Source organism: Onychomys torridus, chromosome 21, assembly GCF_903995425.1.
Source record: "Onychomys torridus chromosome 21, mOncTor1.1, whole genome shotgun sequence".
Taxonomy (NCBI): Eukaryota; Metazoa; Chordata; class Mammalia; order Rodentia; family Cricetidae; genus Onychomys; species Onychomys torridus.
In genome coordinates this window covers 2,198,461-2,217,464 of record NC_050463.1, presented here as the reverse complement: position 1 = coordinate 2,217,464, position 19,004 = coordinate 2,198,461, and the positions used below count along the sequence as shown (strand labels likewise).

The window sequence follows — 19,004 nt, the reverse complement described above, 5'->3', positions numbered from 1 at the left end:
CTCACAGCCCTGGGCCGAGCTTGACTCTGCTTGGTGGGTGATGCAGGTGACAAGGCCACCCACCCTTGTGGGGAGGCTCTCATCCAGACTCGTCACCCAGATCAGCCGGGGCTCCACCCCAGAGAGCAGCAGGCACCCTGTGCATGACGCTCAGTCAGCTCAGCTCAGCCCAGGCCCGACCAGCAGCTGTGCTCCCTGGAGCCCACTGGGGCCCAGACGAGGACGGGACCCCTGCTCCCACACCCTCTGCTGGGAGAGGTCTGCGGAGGGAGGTGAGGCGGACCCTGCTTCCTCCCTCCCCTCGGCCGCGCGAGCAATGGGCCAGGAGCACAGTGGCAGCTTTCTTTCTCCATTTTGTTTGGTTTTTCAAACGCATGGAAGCAGGTCCCCTGCCACAACACACAGCTTCACCGTCCCCAGAGGTGGCCACCGTGCCAACAGGGACAAGGACACCGAGGCTGCTGGACGATGGCCGTCACACTGCAGTACGCGTGGGTGTGCTGGGCTGCTTCAGCCGCAGGGTTCGGCAGAGCCAGCCTGCGAAGTCCACCTCCTCCCCCTCGGAGCGCTTGATGAAGGCATGGTTCTGAAAGAGGCAGGGTGTCTGTCAGTCACAGCCTGGGACCCCAGCCCTGCTCAGTGACCCGGGATGTCTTCTGTGGGGTATCCCTGGCCTCTACCTGCTCCGAGCCACAAACACATTCAGAACAGCAGCACATCCCCAAGCCTAGCTGAGGGTGTGCTTGGGTGGGCTGGCCCTGCCTGCCACCTCCTTCATAGGGTAGGTTTGGGGGGGAAACGGAAGGACACAGGGGCCCATGGCCTGGTCACAGGGGAGCAAGGACACCCCACTCTTCTATCTCGAATATCTTTTGTCATTGTTGTTTTTCAAGACAGGGTTTCTTTGTAGCTTTGGAGCCTGCCCTGGACTAGCTCGAACTCACAGAGATCCGCCTGCCTCTGCCTCCCGAGTGCTGGGACTAAAGGCTTGCGCCACCGCCACCTAGTCACTTTTTCTTTTTGAGACCGTCTCACGTAAGTCTAGGCTAGTTTTAAACTTCTACACAAAGAGGACCTTGAAATTTTGATCCTTGTGCCTCAACTTCCTGCATGCCAGGAAGATGCGTGTGTGCCTAGGCTGGCCTCCCGCTATGTTGGCATGACCATACCCAGCTGAGGCACCTGTGTCCATCTCTGGAGTGGAGCAGGGATGCACAAGCCATGACAAGCATGGCTTTCCTTCTCAGGGGCCTAAGAACTAGACAGATGGCTCTTAACCCAGATTAGGCCTGTCTAGCAGGAGATCCGCCCTAAGTCCCACCCTGTGAGAGGAGGAGGGTTTCCAGGGTGCAGGCATACAAGAGCATTTTCATGTCACAGACTATCCCAGCCTCACAGGTGGCCCAGGCCTTGGTGGCTGGGGTGGAGGTGGCCTCTGGGCGGCACGATGTGGCCATGTAGACAGCCCCACAGGGCCCCGGGCTTAGGTCACATCTCCACTCACCATCAGCATCTTCAGATCCGCCCGCTCCGCTGGGTTCTTAATGAGGCTGGGGTGGGGGAGATGGAGGGGGACAAGATGTGAATGTCACTCAGTAGTACAGCTCAGGCATTCAAAGGTGGGGGAGCTGCCCATCAGTAGCCCTTGATTTTATTATTTTTGGGTCTTATGTACACCAGGCTGGCTTTGAAATCACTAGTAGAGGTGACCTTGTCCCCCAGAGTGCTGGGATATCAGGAGTGCACCCCAGCCCCCTCCCCCACAGCTAAATGTCTAATGATCTAGGAAATGCAGAGAGCTCAGTGGCTCACTCCCTGGCAGACAAGTGGCCTGCCCCTAGCCCCACTGTGCTCAACAAACACCTCACTGCAACTGACCAGACTTGAGGGCTGGGCCTCCAGCAGCTCAGCTAACCCCTCAGATGTCCACTGGGTGGGAACTCTGGGACAGCCCCGGGACATGCATAGGCCCCCAGCCCACAGGCGGCGGCTCCCAGATATTCAATCCTGGCACCAAGGTATGGGGGACACCGTACGACCCCTGCTTGCACACTGTGTGCAGGAACCCATGGCTGGAGTGTGGAGCTGTCTCACCCATCCCAGGGCCCCACCTCACCATTTATTCACAAACTCCTGGAAGTCCGAGCTGAACACCCCACTGGGCAGCTTGGGAGGCGGCTGGGAAGGACAGGGAAGGGTCACTTGGGTGGCCCCAGCAACGCTGGCCACTCCCCTCACTGTGCTGGGCTCCTCCAGTTCAGCTTCTCAACACTATCAAGTAGGCGGGCAGGCGGGCGGGGACGCCCTGTGGTACAGGCCGAGCCCTTCCTGTGAAGGGTGGCTCAGGACCTCCTGGGAGACGCGCTGGCTGAGCTGGAGTCACTGAGGAACAGTGGCAGCCCTGTCACAGGCTACAACCCCACCCAGGCTCAGTCACAGAAGGCCGGGAAGGTCCTTGCCCCTGGAGATATGCACCCACACATGACCTTGGCCCCTTCTGGAGTGTTCCATTATCAGCTGTTCCTCCTTTTGAGTAAGGGTCTCCCACAGTAGCTAAGATTGATATGAAAATCACTATGTGACTGAACTCAAGGCCATCCTCCTGCCTCAGCCTCTGGCACAAGGGTACTAGGTTAGAAGCAAGTCTGCCCTAGGAGTTCTCTGAGGGCAGACATGAGGGCAGCATCTTAACTTCCCACTGGGGGAGGCAGGGACAATGGAGGAGCTGTGGAAAAATTTCACCTTCCGTGTGTGGGCCTGAGGAGGTTTATAAACCAGCCCCTCACTGGGGGATTCTAGGCAGCTCTTCCATGCCCTCAACCCTCTTCCTATGGAGATGGCCACAATACTAGCCCAAGCTGGCCCACACTGGCCTCCACTCAGAAGCCGAGGTAACAGGCCCACTGGCCACACCTGACTGGTTTTCACTGAGCGGGGCCTCCAGGTGCCCCAGCCCACAGCATCTGCGACAGGGCTACAGTTCCCTTTCCCAGGTAACATCCACAGTGGGCCAGCTCATTCCCTACCAAAGTGCCCGAAGGCCAAGGGCACACACCTCGTTTACGATGTAGTCCAGCAGTTCAAAGATGGCCATGGCAGGTCGGCTGTCCATCCCATGACCTACTCGGCAGGACAAAGGGCAGGTAACTGGGGGGCGATAACCTAAGAGGGTGCCCTGCCTGACCTCACTCCTGCACTCGTGTAGATCTGTCCCAAGGATTACTGATCTGGCTGGGGATGCTTCCAGCCCAGTCAGCCACAGCCCCTGGCATCTGTGGGCCTGGTGGGGGAGGGGGTGTCTGGAGACTAAGCAAGGACAGGGAAGAGACCTTGCAGAGCAGGAGGCCCTGGTGGCCAGCAGCTGAACCGTGTGCTGTTTGCTGTCCTGCCTCGGGGTGCTGCTTTGGGAATGAGGCAGGGACGGTGCTGGCTAGTGAGCTAGTCTGGTATCACCAAGAAGGGCTCAGCTGGGAGCATGCCCTGCAATCCAGCATGGGGTGAGCAGCCAGCGTGGGGTGCAGGGCAGAGGGGCTTTGCCCATTAAAGACGCGAGAGTCACGCACTGGCCACCAGAGGGGGCTGGAGGCCAGGTGATATAGCGTATGTGAATGTGACTTCCTTTAGGGGTGGTCAAATGTTTTAGAACCAGCTAGAACGTCTGGCCGTTCTCATCCCTGAATGTGCTAACCACTGGGCAGCAGGGTCTCCAGGAAACAAGCCTCAGTGTTTATGTCCTGTTTCAGCAGTTACAAAGACACCCACACCCAAACTTAAATTCCAGCACCCGGCACTCTGTCCCCACATCATGACTCTGTCCCTGACCCTCAGTGGCCAAGGTGGCCACTAGAAGGGCTGGACAGTCTACCCAGGAGCCCTGGCAACTGGTCTGCACTTCCTGTGCCGGCTGAGGCCCCAGCCCCGGGGATGTCACTGGGTTGAGGGCAGGCTGCAGGCAGTGTCTGGCTCCCTTGGCTCCCCAGCCCCCATTTACGCATTTTCCTGAGGAAATGCTGGGAAACCCAGCAGCTGGCCCATGCCTGACCCAGAGTGGAGCTTCCGGGTCTTCCAGTCGGCAGCGACAGGTGCTGCTGCCCAGACCAAAGGGCGAGACGCTCACCGCCTGCAGCTCTGTGCCCAGGAAGCCCAGGACCATCTGAGGACTGCTGACCACAGCATGCCCTGTTCAGGGGACAGCTGGGACAGAGAAAGGGCCAGCAGGGTGGCAGCTGGTCCCCTCCCCACCCCACCCCCAGCTAGATCCCTGTCCCGTACCGCTAATGGGGCGTCCAGGCGGCCTGGGCCGTGGCGAGACACTATAGGGCTCCCCATCTGCACCATCGACCACAGGCCGGCCAAAGCTGGCCTCCAGTTCCTTGGCATCAGGTGGGGGAATGGGGTACCTCCCGATGGCCAGCTCCACCAGCGACAGTCCCATGCTCCAGATGTCTGACTGCACGGAGTAATGCGTGCCCTGCAGCCGCTCTGGCTGTCAGAGAGGAGACAAGAACAGAGCTGGGGATGGCAGCCACAGGCCAGGGCCACACACAACCACAGACCACACTGGGGACGCGTGCAGAGGGCCAGGACACTCACAGACATGTAGGAGCGTGTCCCCACAAACGAGTTGGCCATGGAGTCAATCAGCTGGCCGCTCACCCCGAAGTCACACAGCTTGATCTCACCACGAGAGTTCACCAGGATGTTGGAGGGCTTCACATCTGGAGACACGGCCAGGGTAAGGCTGCGCCTGCTACGGCCCATCCACGCAAGCCTGAGCACGCTCACCTCTGTGCATGACCTGCTGCGGCCCGCCCACGAAGCCCAAGCACGCTCACCTCTGTGCATGATCTGGTGCTTCTCTCGGAGGTATGCCAGGCCCCGGAGCACCTGCAGGGAAGGCAGCACGGTGGCCCCGCCGGCCTGTTCAGAGCTGGGTAGCCTCTGTGGCGACGGCACCACCTCTAGGCTGCAATGAACCTCCCCAGCCACAGGAGGATAGTGCCATGGCAGCTGGGTGATACATTAAGTCCCCAAGCCCCACATAGGCAAATGGAAGCAAGCACATGGTCACTGTCTGTATTCCAAGTGCAGGGCCGAGGGCAGCCTCAAACTTACTACAATCCTCCTGCCTCGGCCCCTCAACTGTTGAGATGACAGGTGTGTGGCAGCAGGTCCGTAATTTTCTCTGTAGTCCTAGCTGACCTGGAACTCTATGAAGATTAAGCTATCCCTGTCTCCTGAAGGCTGGGTAGGTGCACACCTCCATAGCCAGCTCGATGTCGTCAGGGAGGGCTGCCAGTGACAATAGCAGCTGGCGAACTCACCGCAATGCTGACCTTCCCCAGGATGTCCTCAGGGATCCGCTTGGCCTCCTTCAGTACCTGGTCCAGTGAGCCGCCATCCTGCATGCAGAAGACAACAGCTGGGCAGGCTGGGGGTTGGGCTCAGGGGCAGAGCGCTTGCCCAGCAGGTTCAATGCCTTGGGTTTGGCCCCAGGCAGTGTGTGGAGTGGGAGGCTGCGGGGCCCTGACCTTGCATGAGGGTGACAGACTGCACCTGCTCCTTGCACCAGGGACTGGGGAAAGGTGGTGACACTCAAGCCCGTGGGCAGGAAGGGACAGGCCTGGTTCACAGCCGTCTGCCCACACCCAGGGCAGGTCCAGGAGACCTGGCCGTCCCTGAAGCCGCTGGATGGCACAAGTGCACTAACCCAGGTGGGCTGGACCTTGAAGTGGAGCTGTCCAGCCGGGTGGTGGGCGCTAGGGAGAGGCAGGCTGCTGTCTGCTGAGGGCCGCACTGGGCCCTGCAGGGCGGAGGAGGGCCTGGCCTGGCTGTTGAGGCCTCACTGGCCTCTCCCCCACTGTACACCAGGATCTCCCCGAGTGTGACAGCTGCACACATCCCCAGGCATGGCTGAGAGTCCCTGGGGGTGAGCTCAGATGACCACAGCCTGGTCAGTCACCAGGGCGTCACCAGGGCGAGATGGAGGCTGCAGATGCTGCCTGCCCGTCCCTGCATGTGGCTCCAGTGCTTCGAGACTGCCACCATCACAGTGCTGTGGGACACTGGTTCACTAGGGAGGGATGTGCTGTGCTGGTTCACTAGGGAGGGCCCTGCTGCGCTGGTTCACTAGGGAGGGATGTGCTGCGCTGGTTCACTAGGGAGGGCCGTGCTGCGCTGGTTCACTAGGGAGGGATGTGCTGCGCTGGTTCACTAGGGAGGGCCGTGCTGCGCTGGTTCACTAGGGAGGGATGTGCTGTGCTGGTTCACTAGGGAGGGCCCTGCTGCGCTGGTTCACTGGGGAGGGATGTGCTGCGCTGGTTGACTAGGGAGGGATGTGCTGTGCTGGTTCACTAGGGAGGGATGTGCTATGCTGGTTCACTAGGGAGGGCCCTGCTGCATGGTTCACTGGGGAGGGCCCTGCTGCGCTGGTGTGTGTTGCGAACACTTAGTTGAACTGTGTGAAGATGCGCTGCTGTTTCACGTCGCCCGACTGGTCTAAGAGCTGAATGGCAATAGGAGGGGAGGGCAGGACTTCCAGGAAGGGGGAGCGGGGGAGGAGGAGGGGGAGGAGGAGGGGGAGGAGGAGCAGGAGGGGGAGCAGCAGGAGGAGGAGGAGCAGGAGGAGGAGGAGCAGGAGGAGGAGGGGGAGGAGCAGGGGGAGGAGGAACAGGAGCAGGGGGAGGAGGAGGAGGAGGAGGGGGAGGAGGGGGAGGAGCAGGGGGAGGAGGAGCAGGAGGAGGAGGGGGAGGAGCAGGGGGAGGAGGAGGAGGAGCAGGAGGAGCAGGAGCAGGAGGAGGAGGAGCAGGAGGAGCAGGAGCAGGAGGAGGAGGAGGAGGGGGAGGAGCAGGAGGAGGAGGAGGAGGAGCAGGAGGAGCAGGAGGAGGAGGAGCAGGAGCAGGGGGAGGAGGAGGAGGAGCAGGAGGAGGAGCAGGGGGAGGAGGAGGAGGAGCAGGAGGAGGAGCAGGAGGAGGAGGAGGAGCAGGGGGAGGAGGAGGAGGAGGAGCAGGAGGAGCAGGAGGAGGAGGAGGAGCAGGAGGGGGAGGAGGAGGAGCAGGAGGAGGAGGAGCAGGAGGAGGAGGAGCAGGGAGGGGGAGGAGGAGCAGGAAGGAGGAGGAGGAGCAGTGAGAGGGAGAGGAGGCAGCAGGAGGCAGGAGGAGGAGCAGGAGAGAGGGAGCAGGAGGAAGAGGACAAGGAGGGGGAGGAGGAGGAGCAGGAGGGAGGGAGCAGGAGGGGGAGGAGGAGGAGCAGGAGCGGGAGGAGGAGCAAGAGGGGGAGGAGGAGCAGGAGTAGCAGGAGCAGGAGGAGGAGGAGCAGGAGGAGGAGGAGCAGGAGGGGGAGGAGGAGGAGGGGGAATTTAGGCTGGGGGTGGGGATTGGAGACCCGGGCCGGCCACAGAGGAGGACATAGAGAACCAAAGGTAAAAAGCCTCGCTGCAAAAGTAGAAAAGGAGAAACAGGTTCTACTAGGTTCAAAGAGCTGGTGGGACAAGCCTAAGCTACAGCCGAGCTTTCCTAGTTCATACTGAGTCTCCGTGTCTGTCTGAGCTGTTGGCAGCACAAAGAAAATCCCAACTACATCACCGAGAGCATCACCTACTTCTCGTGAAAGGCTGAGCCTCTGAGCCTCCTGCCTTCCTTGACACGGTGTTCTCCCGGCCCCTCCCCGTGCAGTTTAGGACTCCAGCAGGTTCCTAGCAGGTGTCACACTGAAGACACACAACAGTGGCTTCTCCTCTACGTGACAAGTGAGTCTTCGGTGTGGTGCTAGGAAGGTGGCAGGCCCTGAGGTGATCCTGTGGGAAGTGTGGCCTTGGATGGGATGGCAGGACCCCAGCTTCTTCCGCACCTTTCCTTGGTTGCCAGGTATGGGGTGAGCAGCTCTGCCCCACTGGGCAGACAACATTCCAGCTGGGGCTGGAACATTCCGGATCAGAGACAAGAGCTCTATGCACACAAGCTTGTGGGTGGAGACCAGAGGTCCTGTTAGCCCAAGGCCAGGCCACGGCACATGGACACAGCTAGGCCTGGGTGTCATCTTGCCCTCCCCAAGGTCTTGCTAAAGTGGGCCACCATAGCTACACCAGAGGCGACAGCCGCACCCTCCCCCTGAGTGACAGGTTCTGAGGAGGGGGAGTAGCCACTAATACCAACTGAGGACAGCCCACTGCCTACTCTCCAGGAGCTGAGCACGTGGCAGTCACTCTGATGATCCCCTCTGGAGCCAAATGCAGTTTCTGTGGCACCCCTACAGACAACTGCGGGTGGCCTAGGCCCAGGACCAGCCAAATGGCTGCCCAACACCACCCTGGGGAGTGTTTCTCCGAGGACACACCCATAGCAGGTGATCTGCAATTTAAAACCAAATTCCATCTGCAGGAGGGGCAGAGCGGGCCCTTTGCTTTGAGATGGGGCCTATGTGGGCCTGCACTCCTGTGTAATGCTGGCTCTGCCTCCCTGGTACTGGGATGGTGGACAAACACCGCCAGTACAAACAGGACAAAACCTGGCTAGGTTTTGTTTTGTTCAGATAGAGCCTTGCTACGTAGCTCAAGCTGGCCTTAAATTCAAGGCTCCTGCCTCTAGGAGCCTCCTGTACCAACACTGTACCAGTGAGGAGGGACCTGCAGGCTTGGAGCACTCCGGGAGCAGAGGCTCCTGTACCAACACTGTACCAGTGAGGAGGGACCTGCAGGCTCAGAGCACTCCTGGAGCAGAGCCTCCTGTACCAACACTGTACCAGTGAGGAGGGACCTGCAGGCTTGGAGCACTCCCGGAGCAGAGGCTCCTGTACCAACACTGTACCAGTGAGGAGGGACCTGCAGGCTCAGAGCACTCCTGGAGCAGAGCCTCCTGTACCAACACTGTACCAGTGAGGAGGGACCTGCAGGCTTGGAGCACTCCCGGAGCAGAGCCTAGCTGGGCTGTGGCAATGAGAGTCACACAGGATAGCGTCTCCTTCCTACAGGGGCCCAGGAGGCCTTTGACCCAGCCACACTATGAAGGGACAGGAGAAGGCCACACACCCAGAGTGTGCTCATCCCTGAGGCAAGCAGGGCAGGCTCCCAGAGGGACAGAGCCGGGGCCAGGTGAGGGAGGCCGCCAGCGCTGGGTGCATCTTGCTCACTTCCACTTCCTGCTTCCCATATGAAACTGTCCCCAGGTCTGTGGGGGGGGCAAGGCACAGTTGAGGACCACAGCAGCCACCAACTCTTGCAGGGCGTCTCAGGGGTCTGGTGCCTGCTCAGCCATTCTCGCTGGCCCTGACCCTCCACCCTGCCCAAGTCTGGAGCCCCAGACTATTATCTAGAGAGTGAGGTTCATGGCTCCTATCTGAAGCTGGGGGCCCACGCGCCCACCTCAGAGCACGGCAAGCAGCTACCGGAGCAGGAACCCACCTCCCACCGTGAGCACATGCTAGTGTGGGAGCACCCCCGGCTGCGCAGTGGTGAGGAGGAGGGTGGAGGGTGCCCTCACCATGTGCTCCATGCAGATGCTGATCTCGCCGTCGCTGTAGAAGGCCCCGTAGAAGCCCACGATGTAGGGCGAGTTACACTCATGCAGCACCTGCAGCTCCCGGATGATCTGGTTCCGCACGGCTGGCTTGATCTCTAGGTGGATCAGCTGCAGGGAAGAAGGGGAGCTGCTCAGAGGGGGGGTGCCCTGGCCACCAAGCTCCCACAGACCCAAGCCGGGCCTGTGCCTGTGAGGAGGGAAGACACCACCCACATGGCCTCTCCGAGTGCCCACCGGACGTTGGTTTCCAATGCCCGGAGTGGGGCACTCGGGTGCCCAGATGGATGGCAGGCACACAGCGTGCTTGCCCACGCTGGAATATCAGTCACCATGAGCAGGGGGCAGCAGACCCACAATGTGGAGGGACCTTGAGGACACACCATGTGAAACTCCACAGGAAATGCCTAAACAGGCCAATCCCAAATGGGCAGTGGGCCTGTAGGTGCCAGAGAGGGTTAGGGAGACAGCTCGAGGGATGCAGTGTTCTAGTCTGTCAGTGACACTGGCCTAGAATGAAGATTTAAAAAAGGGAAAGGAGGGTTGGGGATTTAGCTCAGTGGTAGAGCATTTGCCTAGCAAACTCAAAGCCCTGGGTTCTATCCTCAGCTCAAAAAAAAAAAAAAAAAAGCCGGGCGGTGGTGGCGCACGCCTTTAATCCCAGCACTCAGGAGGCAGAGACAGGAGGGTCTCTGTAAGTTCAAGGCCAGCCTGGGATACAGAGTGATTTCCAGGACAGGCAGGGCTACATAGAGAAACCCTGTCTCAGTATAACCAAAAAAACAAACAAACAAAAGAGGAAAGTCACCATTCTATTCTTGTGGGGAGAAACACACACCATGCTCATGTGAATTACACGTCAACCAAGATGTTTAACCAAGCTACCCCATGCACCCAGGCAACAGCAGCACCCCATCTTCCTCCAGGCCCGCCAGTCTCAGAGCAAGGCCTCAGTGATCACTCAGTACTCTAAGCTCTGTCCAGAGGCTAGTGGCACTCACCCCTCCCCATCCTCCCAGAGAGGGGTCCACACAGAAGAGATGCTATAAGGAGCCAGAGTCCACAAGCCTGGAACCTGGTGCCCAGTGGGGAGCAGCCACGGCCAGACCCATTGGAGCCACACAGGCCAGGTGTCGCCGCTAGAAGCTGGTGTGGCCAAGCAGGAAGCACATGTAGAGCCTGCAAGGCAGGCCCAGGGTCCGTGGGGCACCCCAGGTCCACAGCACATCCCACTGTCCACGAGGCAGGCAGGCTCTGGCTCATACCCAGAACCAGAGGCCCACCACTGCTCCACTGCTGGCCATGGGCACATGAGCAGCCTGGAGATAGAGGAAGTCTCTGCATGGACAAGGCAGGGGTCAGAGGTTAGGGAGAGATGGGCTGAGGTGGGAATGCCTGCTGGGGACCCACAAAGAAACTGCAGCTAAGCCACGCCTTTAATCCCAGCACTCCGGAGGCAGAGGCAGGCGGATCTCTGTGAGTTCAAGGCCAGCCTGGGCGGCAGAGTGAGATCCAGGAAAAGTGCAAAGCTACACAGAGAAACCCTGTCTCGAAGGAAAAAAAAAGAAAAGAAAAAACAAACTGCAGTCAGGTGTCACTGGTATGGCTAGTGGACAGGAAGAGTGGTCAGGGCAGGCTAGAGAGGTCTTTTCACAAGGCCACAAAAAGCCACCTAGGGAAGGGTACTGGGCACGAAGCACCAGCTGAGCTCAGGACAGGTGAGGGTGATTCTGGCCATGGCCATAGCTGAGAAGCATAGGAAGTGACCCTGGGACCTCCTGGTCCCTGTAGGTCCTGCAAAGACCCGTATACCAGGCCTGACCTCACTGTTAGTGCTGAACGAGGGTGCCCAGCACCGCCCACCGTCTATCTCAGCAGGCCGAAGGAATGCATCCTGATGCTACTTCCTCCCCAGGGACATGCAGTGTGGGCAGCCCGGCACAGGCTCACACACCAAAAAGGGTCTGATTTAGGGGCTCCTGCATCTGGGGACTTGCTCCAAATGGCCACTCGGGCAGCCTGCTGCTCATGAGCACCGTCTCACTGGAAACCAAGTCTACTCACTTGTGTTCAAAACCACAAAAAGGCTCAGAGATGGCTCCGTGGTGTAGCTCGGCAGGGGACCTGAGCTGTGTTTCCGGCACCCCACGCAGCTGCTCACAACCACATGTAACTCTACCTACAGAGGCCAATGCCCGCTTCTTGCCTCTGGGCACCCAGACATGCTTTTTGGTTTTTGTTAAAGTTAAAACCATGCTGGGCTTGGTGGTGCACACCTTCAACCCCAGCTCTTGAGAGGCAGAGCCAGGGGGATCTCTGAGTTCAAGGCCAGCCTGGTCTACAGAGTGAGTTCCAGGACAGCCAAGTCTACACAGAGAAATCCTGTCTCAAGGAGCCAAAATAAATAAAACCACAAAGCAGAAGTCCAGAGTGGGGTCACACACCTGAGGCTGAGGCAGGGGGAAGGAGAGGGTGAAGTCCAGGCCAGCCTGAGCAACAGAGCAAGATCTTTGCAGCCTAGAACAATGGCGCACACCTTTAATGCCAGCACTCAGGAAGCAGAGGCAGGTGGATCTTCGATGAGTTTGAGGCCAGCCTGATCTACAAAGTGAGTTCTAAAATAACCACAGCGGGGGTTGGGGATTTAGCTCAGGGGTAGAGTGCTTGCCTAGCAAGCGCAAGGCCCTGGGTTCGGTCCTCAGCTCCGGAAAAAAAAAAAAAAAAAGACAAAAAAAATAACCACAGCTACATAGTGAGATCCTGTCTCAAAAGAAAAAAAGATCTTCCTCAAAAGCACACTAAGGCAAACCACAACAGAAAACAGGTAGTTGATGGTATTTCACACAAAGGATGAGCATCCCCCATCTGAGAGCCACAAACATTCCCAAACCCCAAATGCTCAGCGGGCCTAGGACAGTAGCCCAGGCTAGTCCAGGCCTCCTCAGGGCCTGCTCCCATGCTTCCCTGACTCAGCCCCCCCACAACCACTTGGTCCACCCAACAACTGTGGTAAGCCCATGCCTGCTGCCTCAGCCCCAGGAACTGCAAGTGTTGGGACATGGACCTCTCTTGGTGCTCATGTGACACGGACCTGTGGGGGTCCAGGTCTACTCGGAGAACCTTGGGCACACTAGAAGTGCAGCAAAGACCCAGAGTGCATCAGGCCTTCTGAGCCAGGTAAGGCTGCAGAGGGGGCTCTCCATCGCCAGTGTCTTGGATACGATTACTCCGATGCCTGGGGGACGCCAGCGGTACTGAGGCAGAGGAGGACGCACCGACGGGCAGGAGGAGAGTGTGGGGAGCCCCACAGCATGCCGACCACATGATGAGAAGCAAGTGCACGTTATCACCTCCACCTCACCCACTCATGTCCAGCTCCCAATGGCATCCACTGCCACTGCTGAGCGGGCAAACCGGGACTAGGGCTGCTTCCCAGCACCCACCCGGTGGCTGCTCAGCGACGCCAGCCATGACTAGGAGGTAAGGATGATGATACGCTGAGCTCCTGCACACCCACAGCAGTCAGTACTCTGGAACCATGGGAGCATGGAGTACCCTGGGAGCCAGCCGGGGCAGCTGGGAAGGACAGCTCTGGTCCAGGCTGAGCTGGAGGAGGGACTCCCACGGCCGACACCCAGACACCCATTCACCTGATCCAGAAACTTCTCTGCCACCTCCTTAGTCCTGCAGGGGAATAGCAGCCCAGTGGCTGTTCGTTTGGCAATGTGTTGTCCTGGCCTGTGGGCCCACGTGTCTCTGGCAGTCTGAATTCATAGCAGCCATCTTGTGCAGCCTGAACACTGCCCTGGGCACTCGGATCTCTGCTGCCCCAGAAGTATGGCAGAGAACCTGAGTCTGCGTGAACACCCGAACTGCCCCGGTACAGACATCACTGTAGGTGTCTATGCTGACAGTAGGGACAGCCCTTGAGCAGGGCCATCCTCCTCCATCAGGGAGATGTAGAGATGGGATGGACGTCACTTCCTCTGTGACCAGAAGCAGAGAGTAGGCAAGATGGGCAGGGTCTACAGTGCGACAGATTCACCAGGCTCTACCGTCGACAAATGTCACAGCAGCCGGTCCAGAGCCTGGCCAAGGAGCAGGGACGTTTCCAAGAGCATACAGCAATCCTAACGCAGCCTTGCTCTCAGTGTGCCACCAGCCTGTCACCGACTTCCAGCAACCACACATACACACCACCTCTGCACATGCTGCCCCTGCCAGGGAACAGCTGGCACAGAGATGGGGCCTCTGGGTCACATAAGCTTCAGGTAGAAAAGCCACTTGCCATGGAGAAGCAGCTCCCAGCTCAGGTGTGTTACAGCCCACTTGAGTCCTGCTGATCCTGCCTGGCTCAAGCCACAAGGGGCCTGGGACTGGAGGTCAAGGATGTCCCTGGACCAGCCACAAGAGCAAAACTGGAGTGTGCAGACGTGTGGGCCTTCTGCATAGTCCATCACAGCAGATGACCACACGTGGCAGAGCTGGCCAAGGGGCGGTGTGGACAGCTCTCAAAGAAGTGCCATACAGGGGTGACCTGCATCCAGAATCTGCCGAGGCTCAGCTCCCACACGCTCTCCACCCCTCATGCGGCCAGTGTGTCAGGGAGCTCCTGGGTTCCCACAATGACCCAGGCCCATCCTCAGGCCCCTGCTGCCTTCTCGAGTGCCATAGTTCTCTGCACAAGGCAGGTAGAGATCCCAGGGTGCAGCGACACACTGGACAGGAGACCCCGCAGGGAAGATGCGGTGCCCTTTGCTCCACAGGCCACTCAAGCCTTCTAGAACCACCAAATATGCCAACACAGCATCACGGTGCGGGTGTCACCACTGGCTGTATCCTCACCTTTCCACACTTCAAGGGGACTCTCGGCAGGGGTCCGTCCTCAGCTGGCCGCAATCGTGCAGCGAGGACAGTTCGGCCTCTTGCATCTCACTGGCCAAAGCCTGGGGCCCAGCGTGCACTCATGCCCCAGCCTCCTTGTGGCCAAATGACGTTCTGCGGAGCCGAGGCAGTGAGCTTCCAAATCAGAGAGAAGCAGGTGACAGAACCGTGGCAGAGTGGGCCTCATCCAACCAGCAGGAAGTGGAAAGCAGGATGCTGCTCCAAAGTGGCCTTCAGGGCTCTTCCGAGGCTCCAGCATGGAGGCACACCACCCATCATCACACGCAGCTGCTCCTTCTATACGGTCAGCGTTTGCCTGGTGTACTGAGGCCTGGGTTAATCCCCAGGACTGCTCCAAACGGAACCAATCCCCCTGCTGTGTGCATGTGCATGCCTGGCAGTTCTGATTCTCTGGAGACCAGACGGACAGACTCGTTTAGTTTTCCACGCAGGGTCTTATGTAGCCCAGGCTGGCCTGGAACTCCGAATGTGGCTGAAGATGGCTTTGTACTCTTGACCCTCCTGGGACCACAGGCATGCACCACAAGCCTGGCTTATGTGGTGCTAGGGATGGAACCTACCTCTGCCCACGCAGCCAGCGCTACCCCCGACCACCAGAGACAGGCAAACGCCATGTGTGGCCTTGTTCTAGCTATTGCTCAGTAGTTCACGGTCCAGTGCTGGTGGTAGTTTTGTCTTGAACGAGGAAAAACCTGGGGTCTGGTACATGCTAGGCCAGCTCTCCCCAGCACCCCCTAGAGTCTGGCAGGAGCAGGAGACCTCTGTGAGCTGCAGCCCAGGCTACAAAGCCAGTTCTAAGTCAGCCAGGGCTGCACACGGCTGACAAGACCTGAGGACGGCACGGATGCCCACCCTGACCGCCTTACCTTTCTGGCCATGATGAGGCCTGACGGCCTGTGCTGGGCCTTAGTGACCACACCGCCGTTGCCAGCGCCCAGCTCTGAGATCCTCTCAAAGTCATCGTCCTTGAGTTCGCCAACCTTGGCCTTCTGAGTAAGGAAGGCCTCCAGCCGCTTCCTCTGCTGCTCATCCAGGTCCAGCTCCTCCAGCTTCTTCTGCAGGTCCACCAGGTTCGCCCTGCAGAGCCCCAGGAGCAGAGGGTGAGCCAAGGACTCCAGGATCGCCATCATGTAGGAGAGGACACAGGTTACCAGAGACGGAGGCTGCATCCCCAGGTGTGGAGGAGCGTGACAAGCCGCTCCAGAGAACTCAGGGTACCTCCAGACCACACAAGGAGGCACAGGAGCCAGAGGCCAGGTGTGCCGAGGCCTAGACCAGGACCTCGTCTTTGCTGAGAGGATTTCAAGCAGCTGTGCAGCCCAGAACCAGGACTGAGAGGCAGGAGCCTACAGAGGCACAGCCGCCTGTGATCTAATTTTGTGTGATTATGCTCATCACTCCTGGGGCCTCCCCCTCACCAGGCAGGGGCTCTATCTTTTAGGATGGGGTCTAAACGTTACCCAGACTGCCCCTCAACTCACTCTGTAGCCTAGGTTGGCTAGGTGATCTTCCTGCCCCAGCCTCATGGGCTTGGCTTTTACAATTAAGAAATCTGTTGCCAGCCGAGCGGCAGTGGCGCACGCCTGTAACCCCAGCACTCGGGAGGCAGAGCCAGGTGGATCTCTGTGAGTTCGAGGCCAGCCTGGTCTACAGAGTGAGATCCAGGAAAGGTGCAGAGCTACACAGAGAAACCCCGTGTGTGTGTGTGTGGGGGGGGGGGGGGGAGGATCTGTCCCTACCCCTCCGTCTTCACCCACGGGGAAGTGAGACCCCCAAACAAGCCACCCCCCATCCCACCCTGTTCTCTCACACACTTCGAGCCCCCAAGGATGGGAATATACAGGTCACCCTCACAAAACCCCAGGCTGCACCGCGGCCTTGGAGTGCACCTTCAGGCTGCTCCTCTGTCCTTGACCTCCCATGACTCCCAATGGCTGCTCTACCCCATCAGCTTTGGCTAGCACAATACAACCTCCAGGGTACTGCACCACCTCTCTGGCTGCCACGGCCACTGTGGGGTCGGGTCTCCCAGGCACTCTCCCCATACCTCAGGTACCCCTCATGTCATTCCAGACTTCCAGACTGGAAACCTTCCACACCTTTTCCTAGAACAGCACCGCAGGCCATCTCTATACCCTGTGGGGTCCCTCAACATCTACCCCATTTCTGAGGTAACCCCACCAACCTGACTGGCCCTCACTCTACCATTCTGTGGGGGTCCTTCCATCACGCTGATATTCCCAGAGGGGGTGCCTCACCCAGGCTCTTTTTGTTTGTTTGTTTGGTTTGTTTTGTTTCTCGAGACAGGATTTCTCTGTGTAGCTTTGCGCCTGTCCTGGATCTCACTCTGTAGCCCAGGCTGGCCTCGAACTCACAGAGATCCGCCTGCCTCTGCCTCCCGAGTGCTGGGATGAAAGGCGTGCGCCACCGCTGTCCGGCCAGCCAGGCTCTTCTTACAGAGGAGTCCCTGGTCTGGTGTCCTCTCCTGAGACACCTCTCTCGCTTCTGGAAGTCCAGCCCTCCCCTCCCTCTCCTCCCAGGAAACCCTTATACCCAGCCTTATCTGAGGAACCCCCTCAACCTGACCCTCTCTCAGGAGTGTCTTGCACCCACCCCACCACAGCGAGCCTGCCAGCCACGCCTACCTCCCAGGACACTGGCGCCCCCCACCTCCCCAGCAAGGCCTGCTCCTGTCTCCTGGACTCCAGGCAGACACTGCAGGCTGCGCTCACCGCATGTGACTGAGCTAGCCTTGTCCTCTGTCCCTGCAGCCCCCCACCCCGTCCCCCGGCCTCCTGGACCCTTCGGCTTCCGCGCAGGCCACTCTCCATCTCCCCGATCTCTGCCCCAACCCTGCAGGACCCGCCCTCTCGTGCTCACCCGCTCCCTCAGTTTCCCCCTGACACCAGGGGTTGCCCGCAGAGCCCTCCTGTCAGGCCCTGCCCTTGTCACCGCCCCCACCCTGGCTCCGCTCCGTCATTCTCCACCCTCGGTCTCTGCCAGGACCCTCTCCTCCAAAGCCAGCATGCTCACGGCCACGCCCACTCCGCCTCAGGCCCCGCCCCTCTGCTCACCGGCCCCAGGGCTAGCCCTAGGCCACGCCCCTTCCCCCTCAAGCTAAACAGCTGTCAGACCACACGCCTCACCTCTCCGGCCCCGCCCCCGCCAGGCTTTGTCCTAGTCCTCCAAGGCCCCGCCCCTCCCGCCAGACCCCGCCCCTCCCGCCAGACCCCGCCCCAGCCTCTGACCACGCCCCCTCCCGGAGGCCCCGCCCACTCACTCGGAGGCGCCCTCGCTGGTGGGGGACGGGCCCTCGGCGATGGCGGGGTTGATGGTGAGCGCCGGCAGCACCGGCTTCCTCCGGGCCAGCATCGGGGCTCCGCGGCCGGCGGCGGCGCCTCAGCCGGGGCCCATAGGGGGCGGCGCGACGCGGGCCCGGGGCTGCGGCCTAGGCCGGGCGGGCGGCGGAAGGCGGCCGAGCCCGGGGCACCGGGGTGAGCGGACGGCCGCCGAAGCCGAGAAGTCGACGCCGCAGCGCAGCCGGGAGGCCGAGGAGCAGGGGGCGGCCACGAGATCGCGGGCCGGGTTCTCGCGAGAACGGCCCCGCGAGGCCCCGCCCCCCCGAGGTGCATGCGTGCTGTGGCGTCCCCGCTCTTGTAGGGAAAGGACGCAGGCGGACGCCGGGCTACGTCTGCCGCACGTGCGGCCCGCCGGCTCCCACGCCCCACCGCGCATGCGTCGCGGGTGCGGGGCGGGCTTACGGGTGCTGACGGACAGGCTGTGCCCGGCGGGGACCGGGCCCGGCTCCGGGGTGTGGGTGTGCCCGGCGGGAACACTCCAGACCAGGCGCGGGCGCCGTCCGGCCCGCCGGCTTGTTGGGCTTCAGGTTTTCCCAGGACTTGCCTCCCAGCCGCCGTGAGGATGGGCCGGGCTCCTCCGCAGACCCTCCTCCTCCTCCGCGGACCCTCCTCCTCCTCTGCAGACCCTCCTCCTCCGCAGACCCTCCTCCTCCTCTGCAGACCCTCCTCCTCCGCAGACCCTCCTCCTCCTCTGCAGACCCTCCTCCTCCTCTGCAGACCCTCCTCCTCCGCAGACCCTCCTCTGCAGACCCTCCTCCGCAGACCCTCCTCTGCAGACCCTCCTCCTCCGCGGATCCTCCTCCTCCGCGGATCCTCCTCTGCAGACCCTCCTCCTCCGCGGACCCTCCTCCTCCGCAGACCCTCCTCCTCCTCTGCAGACCCTCCTCCTCCGCAGACCCTCCTCCTCCGCAGACCCTCCTCCTCCGCAGACCCTCCTCCTCCGCGGATCCTCCTCCGCAGACCCTCCTCCTCCGCGGATCCTCCTCTGCAGACCCTCCTCCTCCGCGGACCCTCCTCCTCCGCAGACCCTCCTCTGCAGACCCTCCTCCTCCGCAGACCCTCCTCCTCTGCAGACCCTCTTCCTCCTCTGCAGACCCTCCTCCTCTGCAGACCCTCCTCCTCTGCAGACCCTCCTCCTCCTCTGCAGACCCTCCTCCTCCGCAGACCCTCCTCTGCAGACCCTCCTCCTCCTCTGCAGACCCTCCTCCTCTGCAGACCCTCCTCCTCC

At 60.5% G+C, this 19,004-nt stretch overlaps 1 protein-coding gene across 1 annotated transcript; it reads right to left on the bottom strand.

The window, feature by feature from the left end:
- Positions 1-328: 328 nt before the first annotated feature.
- Positions 329-18,009, bottom strand: Map2k2 (mitogen-activated protein kinase kinase 2). The gene is made up of 11 exons (XM_036171002.1): positions 17,698-18,009; positions 15,284-15,494; positions 9,477-9,623; positions 5,325-5,402; positions 4,836-4,887; positions 4,594-4,718; positions 4,273-4,486; positions 3,056-3,120; positions 2,117-2,178; positions 1,505-1,550; positions 329-586 (listed from the first exon to the last, which is right to left on the bottom strand). The coding sequence occupies exons 1-11, from the start codon at positions 17,787-17,789 to the stop codon at positions 476-478; spliced, it is 1,203 nt and encodes a 400-aa protein (XP_036026895.1). The 5' UTR covers positions 17,790-18,009; the 3' UTR covers positions 329-475.
- Positions 18,010-19,004: the final 995 nt, after the last annotated feature.

Bases quoted from the DNA above. Each gene is read 5' to 3' on its own strand.
- Map2k2 (XM_036171002.1), bottom strand. From the start codon at position 17,789: ATGCTGGCCCGGAGGAAGCCGGTGCTGCCGGCGCTCACCATCAACCCC. The intron at 15,495-17,697 runs GTGAGTGGGCGG...GGGGCTCTGCAG, and splicing joins ACCAGCGAGGGCGCCTCCGA to GGCGAACCTGGTGGACCTGC. The intron at 587-1,504 runs GTGAGTGGAGAT...TGCCTCTTTCAG, and splicing joins CGGATCTGAAGATGCTGATG to AACCATGCCTTCATCAAGCG.